The sequence below is a fragment of the Chrysemys picta genome, chromosome 22, assembly GCF_011386835.1.
Source record: "Chrysemys picta bellii isolate R12L10 chromosome 22, ASM1138683v2, whole genome shotgun sequence".
In the NCBI taxonomy this organism is placed as follows: Eukaryota; Metazoa; Chordata; order Testudines; family Emydidae; genus Chrysemys; species Chrysemys picta.
Genome location: NC_088812.1, coordinates 18,447,958 through 18,460,422, shown reverse-complemented (window position 1 = coordinate 18,460,422; position 12,465 = coordinate 18,447,958). Strand labels below are relative to the sequence as shown.

Below are 12,465 nucleotides of genomic sequence, written 5' to 3'. Positions count from 1 at the left end.
CTATATGTCTCTAAAGGTTGGCTCTGGATCATTTAGCCTGTGAGCTGCTTAACCCTTTCTGGCCATGCGTTACGCTTTGTATAAGATTCGTTGCAATTATATAACAGTGGTAGCAACAATGATTTGCATTATTATACTCTAATCAGATAATGTCACATGGGTGTCAGTCCACACTTTTGCAGAACATTATGCGGTAACTGGGGACTCCTCCTCTAATGCCACCTTCAGCTCCATAGTACTGTCATCTGTAACTGACCCAACTCTGAAGTTCCAGCCCTCCAGAAAGGGTACTGCTTTGGAGTCACCTACAGTGGAACACCCATAGGGACACTACTTGAAGAAGAAGTAGTAGTTACTCACCTGTGCAGTAATGATAGTTCTTTGAGATGTATACCCCTGGGGGTGCTCCATAACCCACCCTCCTCCCCTCTACTTCAGAGTTCTTGTCAATGATCACGGTAGAGAAGGAACTGAGGGGGGTTAGCCCACGCATGCTGACTCGCCTCATAGCACAGCACGAGGAGAAACAGCACGTCTGGGCCCAATAGACACTGCTACCAAAGTTCTCTGATCAGCAGTGCAGGGACGCAAGCACACCCACAGTGGAGCACCCGTAGGGACACACATCTCAAAGCATCATTGTTACTGCACAAAGTGAGTAACTTCTTCTTTTACGTTTATGGTGAATGTACAGTTTAACAGGAAATTTCTTGCCTTACGTATATGGGTATCGTTGTGTTGGGCTGTTCCACCCCAAAGACGACTGTATGTGCTGCATAAAAGCTAGAAATTTAAAGGGTGCTGTATTGGTCCCCAAGCCAGAGCAGGACTGTGGAGAGTTCCTAAGGAATGCTGTAACTCACTAACACCAATGGTAGTTGGGGTGCTCCGTGTTTAGTCACATGCTAAAGTGGTTATGGGAATGGAAAGCATTCCATAGAAACAGAAGCTGCTTAATGGTCTAGCATTAACATCTGACTAAAGTTGTTTCTATGAGCTACATTCACAGTGCTATGTGCTTTCAAGGCACTGTCCACAACTAAACTGCACACCGAGTGAGAAGGATAATCTAGTGGATGGAATTTAGGAGACCTGGGTTCAATTACTGGTGCAGCCACAGACTCCCTTTGTGTCCTTGGGCAAGTCATTTAGTCTCTCTGCCCCACAGGTTCCAATCTGTGAAATAGGGACGATGCTTCCCTTCCTCACAAGGGAGCTGTGGAGATCACACCCATTAATGGCTGGGAAGTGCTCAGGGATTGTGGTGAGAAGGGCCATATATAGACATAAAGCAGGGGTGGCCAACCTGAGCCTGAGCAGGAGCCCGAATTTACCAATGTACATTGCCAAAGAGCCACAGTAATACGTCAGCAGCCCCTCATCAGCCCCTCCCTCCCCCCCCGCTCCCAGCGCCTCCCACCCGGCAGCCGATCAGCACCTCCCCCTCCCTCCCCGTGTCTCTGGGATGGACAGGGGAGGAGCAAGGGTGCAGCAGGCTCAGGGGAGGGGGCAGGAAGGGCCGGGGGCCTTGGGGTAAGAGGTGGAGTGGGGGCAAGGCCTGGGTTTGAGCAGTGGAAAGTTGGCACCTGTAGCTCCAACCTGCAGCTGCAAGGAGCCGCATATTAACTTCTGAAGAGCTGCATGCGACTCCGGAGACATGGATTGGCCACCCCTGACGTAAAGAGACAGACACACATCCTGTGAAGGAGGGAGGTATCTGTGTGCATGCATGTGCACCCTGTTGCTCCCAGCAGAGTTTTATAGTCCTGTTACACTAGCACCTCAGAGTTACGAACACCAGAGTTACAAACTGACCAGTCAACCACACACCACCTTTGGAACCGGAAGTACACAGTCAGGGAGCAGCAGAGACAGAAAATAAAAGCAAACACAGTACAGTGCTGTGTTAAACATAAACTACTAAAAATATAATGGGAAAGTTTAAAAAAAAAAAAAAAAGGTTTGACAAGGTAAGGAAACTGTTTGTGCTGGTTTCATTTAAATCAAGATAGTTAAAAGCAGCATTTTTCTTCTGCATAATAAAGTTTCAAAGCTGTATTAAGTTAATGTTCAGTTGTCAACTATTGAAAGAACAACTGTAATGTTTTGTTGAGAATTATGAACATTTCAGAGTTACGAACTACCTCCATTCCCGAGGTGTGTGTAGCTCTGAGGTTCTAATGTAATGTTGAAAGCTGGCCAGTGGGAGCTCAGAGCTAACAAGGATAGTAAGACTCTCTCTTTGAATCTTCAGGAAAGACACAGATGAAGCAGACCTGGTCCTAGCAAAGGAAGCCAATGTGAAATGCCCGCAGATTGTGATAGCGTTTTATGAGGAGAGACTGACCTGGCACGCGTATCCAGAGGACACGGAAAACAAAGAGAGAGAAGCAGCGAAAAGCTAAAGCGCCATCCTTAGCTGTACATACACATCCCCCCGACCTGACCACATCCATTGAAATGTGCTTATTACTGTGCTCCCAGGAGAAACCTTGTTATTGGTTCAGTCATAACATAAATGGTTTGCTTCATGTTCAGCTTCATCTCTAGTGAAACCCACAAGATTTATGTGCTGTGTGTCCTGTCTCCTCCTCCCCCGCCCTCCAGAAAACGGTTTTGACTTGTCACGTCCTCTTAGAGCCTCCAGGGGTTTATAGACTTGTTGGTTCCCTTTGGTTCGGTCCCTTTTTGCCCCTTTAAATGCCAAGAGTGGCAGCGATGCCCTTTCTAAACAGAACTAATTGGAGTTCCCCTGTCCAGGTACACAAATGGCTGTTGGCTGGGAAAGCGAGAGGAGCTGTCTGCATTTGGGAAGTCCCTCCTGCTAGTGCTACACAGGGCAACATCCTGAGATGGTCAATGTGGCCTTGGTATGCTGGGCCTGTGTGTTGTTATATAACTGGTAACGTGCTGTTGGGACTGTGCATCTGGACTCCGTCCCAAGGGACACCCGTTGTCCTGGGTTGTGATGCCTTCCAGTCTGTCTCGTGCCTAGGATGGTTTCCAGGCGAGCTGTGTTCTCTTTGCAAGCCCAGCCTGCATTAGTATTGGTTCCCAGACGCAGAGTGAGCCCCCTTTCTCTAGGAGGAGTCTAATGTGTGGGAGGTGGGGAAAGCAGAGCCTTCTTAACTTTAAATGCGATTGTTTATCCCCTGTCAGGCGCAGGTGGAGGCCTGCCACTGCTTCTGTATGATCTTATGCAGTATGTATGTATACATTCGTTTCTCATTTGGGCTGTGTATTTCCGTAGGTGTGAGTGTATCAGGTGGCCTTGCTTTGTGCCAAGGCGCCTGATCCATTTCAGTCATTGGCTGTTGCTTCAAAGGCCACAAGCATTGTGTTACCAAAGTGGCTTTCCGCTTGAGGGCCTCTCCTCCCCTCCCGCATGAGCTCTGTCTTGGAAACGTGGAGAGCTGATCTGGTCTGCTGTGCACAGCACTTCTCCCTGGAACATATGCCCCAGGCTCTAGGACCTGCCAGTGGAGCAGAGAGGGCATTGCTGTTTCCCGGGATGAGTGCTCGTTTTGCAAGGCATGGGTATCTGGGACAGTCGCTCTGCTGCCCAAGAGAGCTGGCAGCCGAGTAAGATGGAGCAGAACTGAGCTCCGACAGCATTAGGCACTGCTTTCAGGGTTCCTTTTTCCTTTCCCTCCCTGAGTATGGTGAGGCCAGAGTGGAGAACTGCCCCCTTTTGCTTTCCAGCATCATGTACACTCTTCATGCTGATCCTATGTACTGTGTAGTTTAGCTGGACTTGGGCTCTCTTGCCTGTGGCGATCTCCTTGCCCGCAGAAACTGACGGATGTCTTAGGCTCCCCCCTACCAATGGTGCAAACAGAGTCCTCCTTGATGACTAGAAGTAATAAAATTACGGTATTGTGGTATTGACACTGGTTTCTGGTTGACTCGTTCCCCGTGCAAAGCTCCTGCGAGAATGAGAGCTAGTTGGTTTTGTGGCCTTCTCTGTAGCTTGGAAAGGCTAATTGCATAAAGTGGAGACCTGCAAGTGGATGAATTGGAAAGGGGTTGTGGGTTCATTCTCTGGAATGAAAATACATTGTTGCATCCTGACTTTCTTCAATCCAAAGGCCTGGTCCTGTTCTTGTTTATCTTCCCTCATTCCCACCCCTTTGCTACCCTTATTCTCTCCCTTTATAGTGAGCTTGGAAATCTTGAATGGCATTGGGGGATATCTGCAGACTGGGTGCAGAGGGAGTTTTATCAGTGGTGACTCCCTTCCTGGCCCTTGGACTCTGTTAGTTCTGTGCCGTGGGCACAGAGTTTTGCTTGTTCTGATTTTCTAGAGCACGTGACGCAGTTTGTTCTCAGCCTCTTTGTCTGTCTCTTCTGAGCACAAGCTCGCTCAGTATAATGTTCGCACTGTTGAATGAATTCTGCTTGCAAGCGGCTCAGGTGCTGTGGGGGAAATCCAGGCACCCTAGAAATCAATGGCAGAGCTCTGATTGACTTCCGTGGGACCCGGATTTCACTCTGTCTCTCTAACATGACTTCTAGTTGAGCGCATATCACTAAATGATATTCCCGCTTCACTGACGCAGCTGCTATCGTCTCCCATGCCTTTTGGAGGTGTGTGCCGGCAAAGGGTTAGCATGGCCATTGCTTCAAGCGGCATACTCAATACATCATTACTTTTGAAAGTTCCCATTGGCAGGGTCAATATTTCTAGTTACATCATCCTGGCTGGTGTTGAGAGTGATCTGAAATAAAAAAAAATCTGCCTTCTGAGCCGCACTGCCAAGCAGCCCAGCGAAGCTGCAGCTGCCAGCACACTGAGTAGAAATGCTGATGTGCCTAATGCTGCACACTTCTTAGATACGCTGGGAAGTGCTCCTGGCCCTGGGACCCTTCCAAGGCTTCTGCTTAGCAGCATTCCTGGCATCTCAGTAGCTGACTTTGCTCATTATTAAGCGCCTGTGGTCTTACAGCCAATAACTGGGGGGCTTGCACAGGTATCTCTGGCACCAGCACAATCCACAGAGATTGAGTGTGTTTTTATGGGGTTATGACACTTTTTAATTTGGTTTGAGTGACCTTGGGCTAGTCAGAGCGAGCTCCCAGAGCCAGGGCATGTGGTGATGATGCGTTGGGAGGAGTTTGGGAAGTCCCCGTCATTCTGACTTGGTTAGGATTTGCGTAGGTTTAGGGCTAAGCCTGATGCATCTGTTTTTGGATCTGAGCTGGGTAGCATGGGCTCATTGCGGTGTAGCATGTTATTAAACGTTGATGCTAGTACGTGAATTGCTCTAGTTGGTAGTTGGTACAATAGGTAATGGCAGCAGCTGGCTACCTTCCAACTGCATTAGTTTAGGGCTTCCCCACCTGTAATGTGGGGGGAGGTGGGGATATTGAAGGAAGCTTTTACAGGGCTGGATGCAAGAGCATAGCCTGGCTGCAGTCTGTACCACTTGGTGCGCTGATTTCAGGTATTGGCTCAGGTATAGAAAAGGCTGCTGGCATGTCAACCTGTGGCTGCCGCTTCTTCTCTGGCCCCCATACCTCCAGCATCACAAGCTCCTTGTTCTTCCCTTTCCTCTCCAGCCATTCCAGCAGGCAGACTTGCTGCTGTTGCTTTATCCCTGCCTCTTCATGGATTTCTTTTCTCTGAAGGCAGTCAGCCAGCCTGCCCGTGATTCGCTGGAGTCTTGATTCTTGCCAACTCTGTTCTCCTCTTCCTCTCCCCACAGCCTCCAGCCTCCTACAGACCTCTGCACCAAACTCAGAGGGAGCAAGGCAGCTGCTCTACAGCAGTGCTTCTCAATCGGGTACACGAACCCCTGGGGTATGCAGAGGTCTCCCAGGGGGTAAGTCAACTCGATATTTGCCTGGTTTTACAACAGGCTACATAAAAAGCATTAGCGAAGTCAGTACGAACTAAAATTTCATACAGACAATGACTTGTTTATACGGCTCTACATACTAGATCCGTGTTTCTCAGCCTGGGTGTGACAGGATGGGTTATGGGGGATTGCAAGTGCAGGGCCGGCATTACAGGGGGTGGCAAGCAGGAGAGCTGCGAAACAGACATGCTGAAGCCAAAGCATGAGTCCCGCCACCTGGGGCTGAAAGCAGACCTTTGGAAGGGGTACAGTAGTCTGGAAAGGTTGAGAACCACTGCAGGAGTGGCAAGTTAAGATGGCTTAATGCTCTTTCTGTGCCTCACTGTCTGCTGCAGATGGGAGTGGATAAATGCGTGGGAGTGGATGAGCCTGCTGGCGATCTCTGAGCCAGTGTGAAATGCTATAGAACACAGAGCTTGATCTCAGCATGCAGAGGACAGGCACTGTTAGCAGGAGACAGGCCCCTTCCTCCCGCACAGACCGTCACTCTTTGCTTTCTGGAAGCGAATCTTAGTGAAATCCACCATTGATTGTGTTTGTGATCTAAGTTCCCTCTAAGGCCTGGTCTACACTAACCCCCCAATTCGAACTAAGGTACGCAACTTCAGCTACGTGAATAACGTAGCTGAAGTTCGAAGTACCTTAGTTCGAACTTACCTCGGTCCAGACGCGGCAGGCAGGCTCCCCCGTCGACTTCGCGGTACTCCTCTCGCAGAGCTGGAGTACCGCAGTCGACGGCAAGCACTTCCGGGTTCGACTTATCTCGTCCAGACAAGACGCGATAAGTCGAACCCAGAAGTTCGATTTGCTTGCCGCCGAACTACCAGGTAGTGTAGACCTATCCTAAGCTGCGTGGCTGTGCAGCAGCCTATTAAGCGCCATGCAGGTGCTCAGGTCTGTGGTGGGGAGAGATGCCTCTCTCCCAGCCCTGGACCTGCTGCGGCACCCCGGCCCAGCCTGGATAGTACCGGGTTTATAATGGTGCCTGACCCATGCTTAGTAGGGGCCTTGTCAGCCGGCTGGCCCAGGATTTTTCTCTCCATCCCTGCCCTCCGTCACCGGCAGGCAGCAGCCATCAGCTGCCTGCCAGTGACGGGGTGGGAGTTGGAAAGGAGCCCACAGCCACTGCCATTCCTCCGGGCCGCCGGTGAGGGACGGGGAGCCCGAATCGGCAGACCATCACTGGCTGCCCGGATTGCAGACGGACCTGTCGTGGCCCGGGGAGAGGTGCCCCAGCCTAGCCCCCCAGGACCTGCCGTGGACAGGGAAGAGCCAACCCTCCCCTAGCCGCAACCCAGCCCCTCCGACCTGCTGAGGACAGGAAAGAGGTGCCTATCCCGTGGCTCCAGCACCAGAGCTGCTGTGGTGGGGAAAGGCGCCTCTCCCCCCAAGCCCAAGTGCTGCTGCAGGGAGAGAGAGCTGGGGGGAATTCTCTCTCCCTTCATAGTCCAGAGGCAGCCTGCACCCCAAACTCCTCATACCCAGCCCCCACTCCTCGCCCCAGCCCCCTCCTGCACCCCAAACCCTTCATCTCTTGCCCCAGCCAAAGACCTCACACTCAGCCCCAGCCCTGAGCTCCCTCCCACACTCCGAAGCCCTCAGCCCCACCCCCACCACACGAATTTTGTTATATGCACCAATATGGTGCAACATCACCTCCATATTGGTGCACATAACAAAATTCATTCCGCATGTGTGGGAAAAATTAGAGGGAACACTGGTTGTGACCAGAGCTGGTTGCAAATACTTCCCGTGAGCCGGTTGGACTCTCATTTTAGCTGCGCTGCATGTTCTAATAGAAGCAGCAACTTGGCTCTGGATAAAAAGCCTGATCTGAATCAGATTAGAGCCACATGGCTCAGCAGGCTTGGTACGTCAGGGCTCTGTTTCAGCAGTCAGTCTTGAGGGTAGCTCTTATGTCTTCTCCCTTCCAGCCTGAATTATGCCCCTATGGGAGATGCAAAATGGTTCTTAAGTTGCTTCAGCATTCCAAGTGGCTTCTAGACAGAGTAATAGATTGTGTTGGTTGTAGCCTCAGGCAGTGTAGGATGTGGCGTCATCTCCTGCCAGGGCTGCCTGCAAGCTCGTGTGCCAGACAGATCTCTGCCTGTCGAGTCTGCCCCAGATACCTCCCCAGTCGCTTGCTCTCGAATGCTCGGTCTTGCTGCTTTTCCTGTCGCAGAGAGGAAGTTTCTCTGCTGCTGGCCAGCCACCTTCCCTTCTGGCTAGATTTTGTTTTGCTGATTTCCGGTATCGAAAAGTAGATGCAGCAGCTGGCATGGGAGTAAGGGGGTGGGTAAAGAAGTGATGTCAAACCCCTTAGCAAACTGTGAGTAGGTCGGGGGGAGGTCTACAGTGTTTATGGCTGAAACCAAATACACCTCCACCTAGATATAACGTGACCCAATAGAACGTGGATTCGGATATAACGTGGTAAAGCAGCGCCACTGGGGGGCGGGGCTGTGCACTCCGGCGGATCAAAGCAAGTTCGATATAACGCGGTTTCATCTATAACACGGTAAGAGTTTTTTGGCTCCCAAGGACCGCGTTATATCGAGGTAGAGGTGTACTTAATGCTAGACTGAAAAGCTCTCCAGGCATTGCTTATTTTGCGTCCCAGTCTACATGTCTAGTTGTGAGCAGTACTCTGGTCCTAATCCTCTTCTCACAGGGCGTTCGGGGCAGGAGGTTAAGTGCCAGACTCCATTCCTGGAATGGCATGAACCATCTGAAAGAGGAGACATTTTCCTTGCGGCATCTATCAGGAACCAAAACCCAACCCTTTTCCTTGGCCCCATTTATCACAAACAGCCCTCTCAAATTGTGTCCCTCACTCAAGAAAACAGCTTAGTGCCTGTGAACAAGCTGCCCGTAACAGACTAACCGCATTAAACTAGTGCGAAAGGCTGTGTGGATGTACTTATTAGCTTGTTAAGAATTGGCTAAAGCCAACCTGAGATAATTGTCCACACAAGTGTTCACACTGGTTCTGCAAAATCAGTTCACGTAGACGAGCTCCAAGTCCCTTTCTATAAGGAATTAGGGGTGAGGAGGGAGACTGAGTTGGGGGTGCTGAGCCCTCAGCCCCCTATCATGTCCCCCACACATCTATTACTCTGTCCTTCCTTTGCTGTGTAAACCCTGTTCTCTTTACCCTTTTTTAATGATTGCTGCTGCTAATGGGGCAGCTTCTGAACAGATCTGTATAGGCAGCCACCTGCTGGCAGAAAGCACCGGGGCATCAGATGAAAGGATACCTGCGGTGACTGCTTAGCCATCTGTGGCATAACCAAATATTTACCATCCACAGATGCATTTTTAAAGTACAAAGTGTTGCTATTTTCCTCTCTCCACAATCCTGCGTATTGCTCAGTGGGAGCTGCTCTTCTGCTAACCCATCATCTGTGGGGAGCTCCGTTGAAAGGCTAAGCCAAGGCTGTAGGAAGCCCCGAGAACGCAGTACGTACTGCATGCCTCCCATTGTCGCATGTGGTCTGATTCCTCCTTGTGTGTGCTACGTTTGGGGTGGGGAGATGGACACCAGGATTGGGATCCTCTTGTTGCACCGTAGTTGTCAAGTTGAAGTCTGATGCTAGCTAGGGAGGTCAAAGCAATTGCCCAGCCAGCTGCCATTTCAACACTCGGTTCGTAGTGGTGGGGGGACCAGGGTCATTTTCTCAAACAAAGCGGGGTCAGCTCCGACTGGAACGGGGCTGGCATGCAGCATGCGGAAAGGGAATGGAAAAGCATTTAATCTTGGATCCTAAATTCTGCCCCTGCTCAGACAAACCTGACCAAAGGTAAAGGAGCGAGAACCCACTCATGGGAGTGGGGGACACCCCCAGCAAGGAAGCGGCACTGCAGATGGAAGTCACTCTTCTGTATCTGCCAAGACCCAGATTGAGGCTTCTGGTCTCCTGACGTGCAGTTGTCACTGAACAAGACCCACATTCAAACACTAGTCGGGTGGGGCTGCAGAAAACCCGGTTTTCTATAAAACTGGGGGACAGGCCACAGCTGCTGCACCTGTTTAAAAATGGCATTTTGAGGGGGACTTGGTCTCACACCAGGGCAGTGGTCCAGGAACACACAGAATCCAGGGGTGTGGGCAGGTGACATGCTTTTCTGACCCATCTTGCTCTTTATTTTAATCCCTTGTAAGTGGCTGTAACCCAGTGCAGTCAAGGCAGCTAGAACTCTGTGTGCCAACTCAATGCTCCCCAGCCCTGCTGCACTGGGCAGTCCTCCGACACGTATCGTGTCCACACTCCTCTTTGCGGAAAACGGTCCCCTCGGCCAATCCCCTCCCTCCGTCGAGTTGCTGTTCCTGGTGTTGATAGTGTTTTTTATGGCAAAGCAGAACGCTAACTTTTTGTCAAATTTCTTTTGTCGTTGTTACATAGAAGGGATCTAGGGAGGGGGCATTCTGAGATATGGGCGTGGTCTCCGGCCAGCTTTGTAACTAGTGTGTTTTTTTTAAAAATCTTTCTTTTATATACTGAGCACTTCTGTGTGGACACTTTTTAGGCCAAGTCAGTTCTCAAAGCCACTTGCCAACGATTTCAAGTCTTTTGTGCTAAAGGTTGGATCTGGCCTGCGTTTAAAGGCAACGATTAACTTTTAGAGAGTCTAGTTCCAGTCTGTCCTCGCTGTCCGTTCTATAGAGACTACCACTTGCAAGGACTTGTAACTTGCGAGTGAAGAGGGGAAATTAATTACGTTTTAATTAAACACATGAATTTTTGTCACAGATGTTCTAATTTTATCTGGGATCACAGCTGAGCCTCTCTAAGCTGGAACATGACAATTGTCTTCCTCTTATAAATTGGACTCCCCCCTGATTAAAAGTCCATTGGTGAGGCATGATTTGCTAATGATTAAAACTTGCTCTGATCCCACATACAGAGGGAAGACAGAGCCTTAGTTCAGCCTAGTGTTGAGTCTCCCGGCGCAGTTGTTTTGTTGTAGCATATGTGCCTCCTTTTGAACACATGTAGAGTCCGTGCTCTTGTGAGGGTGAATCAGCAAAATACAGGGCTACTTTTTAGTTGTCAGTTTCTAGTATTCCAGGGGGCTAGCCCCTGCCATTACATTTGGGGGCATCTTTCCTTCCTAGCCAATTTGAGATTTTAGGGGTTCAGCTCCCACATTTTTGATGGTTTCCCCCCTCCCCTTAATGGGGGGGTGAACCCCCTTTTTAAAAAAAGTACATCTCTGACAAAATGACTGTCTCTCCCCCTGGAGAGTTCAGAAGCCATTGCTCAGCAGGCTGGATCATTTCAAGGTCTGACACATTTTAGTCCTAAATTATTTGACAGTGTTACTTTAAACTATGGGCCCAACCCTCTCTCCTGCCAGCCGTCCAATCACTGCTTGGTGTGAGTAAGGGCTGCAAGATCAAGCGCGATTGGCAGAGACTTGAGAAGGACCCATGGGTGCTCCCGCCACATGCCAGGCGGTATCTGTTTCCTTGCTGTGTCACCGCTGCGTTGCCTAGGCAGTAGGTGGCACAGCACTGTTGGGGTGGGGGCCGTGGGCAGCATTCGAACCCGTCTCTCTGTTAGAACTGACTTGCCAGGAGAGAGTGGGACTCTGTCCTCCAGACCTTAGCCAGGCGCTACTGTGTGGCGCAAAGTGTCTGTCTGAGCCGGCATGTGGCTCACGGCTCTCCCCTCTATCATGTGATGTTCGGTAGTGTAGCCCGTCTCTCCGCTAATGTATGTTACGCTTTTTTTTAAATGGTGATGTTTTTAAAATAGGGATTTTTTTCCCGTCATGAGACTGACATGTTACAAAGGCCCCCTGTCCCTTCGCACTCTTTCATACTCTTGTATTGGTTCTAATAAATGGTTACTTTTCAGTACAGGATCCTGTGTGGTTTTTCCTCCCCTGCTCTTGTCTCTGTGTGTGTGGATATAATTGTCCTGCATAGACACCCCCACACACAGCCCCTGCTCTTGGTGCATCGCTCAGTCACGTGGGTGAAAAAGACACATCAGGCCAGATTCTAAGCTGGTGCAAAGCACTAGAGCCATGGAAGCTAGTGGAGCTGCACCAACTTAACCAGCGTCCTTTCAGGCACATTCGGAGCGGGAAATTGTTCCCTGCGGTGAAGTCAAGGCTGGTGCAAGCTGCTGTTTCTCAGCCCTGCAGACTAATGTCCTGTGGGGATATAAGGGGCAGGCAATTATAGGGTGAACTCCCACACACCTGGCCCCCCTCTCATGTGCCTCAGCCCTGCCCTGGGAAGGGACTGTCCCTTTCCTTCGCCATGTCCCATTCTGACCTCATCTCTCATGCACATCGGGGACTTCCTGTGGAGATTTTTCACCTCCCCTTAGGCGCCTCCCACAAGAGGGGCCTATGGACAAGTCACCCCCCTGTGCCCATTCTGGCCTCACAATCCCAGCACAGCTGGCTGGTGTGATTGCTAAACGGTCAGCAGTGGAAGAGTTCATGCTTCCAAATGTCAGTGGTGTCACTAAGTTCCAGTGTCAACGCAGCAGCCAGGTGTATGGGGCGGCCCCTGAGGCCGGGTCTACACTGCGCACTTCAGTATAACTACGTCGCTCAGGGGTGTGAAAAATCCACCCCTGAGCGGTGCAGT

At 50.5% G+C, this 12,465-nt stretch overlaps 1 protein-coding gene across 3 annotated transcripts in view; it reads left to right on the top strand.

The window, feature by feature from the left end:
- Nucleotides 1-11,718, top strand: part of CBX5 (chromobox 5) — a 67,731-nt gene extending 56,013 nt beyond the window's left edge. For all 3 annotated transcript variants that reach the window (XM_042842239.2, XM_005307704.4, XM_042842238.2), the window contains one exon: nt 2,255-11,718. In XM_042842239.2, the coding sequence (XP_042698173.1) occupies nt 2,255-2,405 (151 nt within the window). In that variant the 3' untranslated portion in view covers nt 2,406-11,718. The remainder of the gene's footprint in view (nt 1-2,254) is intronic.
- Nucleotides 11,719-12,465: the final 747 nt, after the last annotated feature.